At 43.3% G+C, this 328-nt stretch overlaps 1 protein-coding gene across 1 annotated transcript in view; it reads right to left on the bottom strand.

Moving 5' to 3' along the window:
• The window catches only part of LOC119591304 (pirin-like), a gene marked incomplete in the record, with an annotated part of 7,937 nt that overhangs the window by 5,117 nt on the left and 2,492 nt on the right, over positions 1-328 (bottom strand). Inside the window, 1 exon segment of the mRNA XM_037940031.1 lies at positions 159-273. Coding sequence (XP_037795959.1) covers positions 159-273 — 115 coding nt within the window.

Here is a 328-nt window from a genome sequence, read left to right as displayed (position 1 = left end):
ACGTAAATTTCGAATATTACAAAAGTCCTCCAGTAAATCATCTACTTTAATAAAGTTAACTACAATAGTATATACCCCATTAAACAAAACATGATAACCCCACAAACCCTAATAAATCTCAGAGGGAAAAGAAAGAAAAAACTGCAAAAAAAATGTACCCGGCTCAATTAACTTCTCTGCCTTGGGAAGGTTGACCCAGAGTTGTAGGCCTACATTCTCTCCCTCGGTCGCCGGCATCTCCGAGTGCACGACGCCGCGTCCTGCCGTCATCCACTGCAACGAGGCGGGTTATTGTTAGTCCAGGAATAACGTAGGAGTAGAGGACTCT

Source organism: Penaeus monodon, chromosome 28 (genome assembly GCF_015228065.2).
Source record: "Penaeus monodon isolate SGIC_2016 chromosome 28, NSTDA_Pmon_1, whole genome shotgun sequence".
NCBI classification, from domain to species: Eukaryota; Metazoa; Arthropoda; class Malacostraca; order Decapoda; family Penaeidae; genus Penaeus; species Penaeus monodon.
Note: the sequence above shows the minus strand (reverse complement) of the source record. Positions and strands in the feature narration are given on the sequence as shown.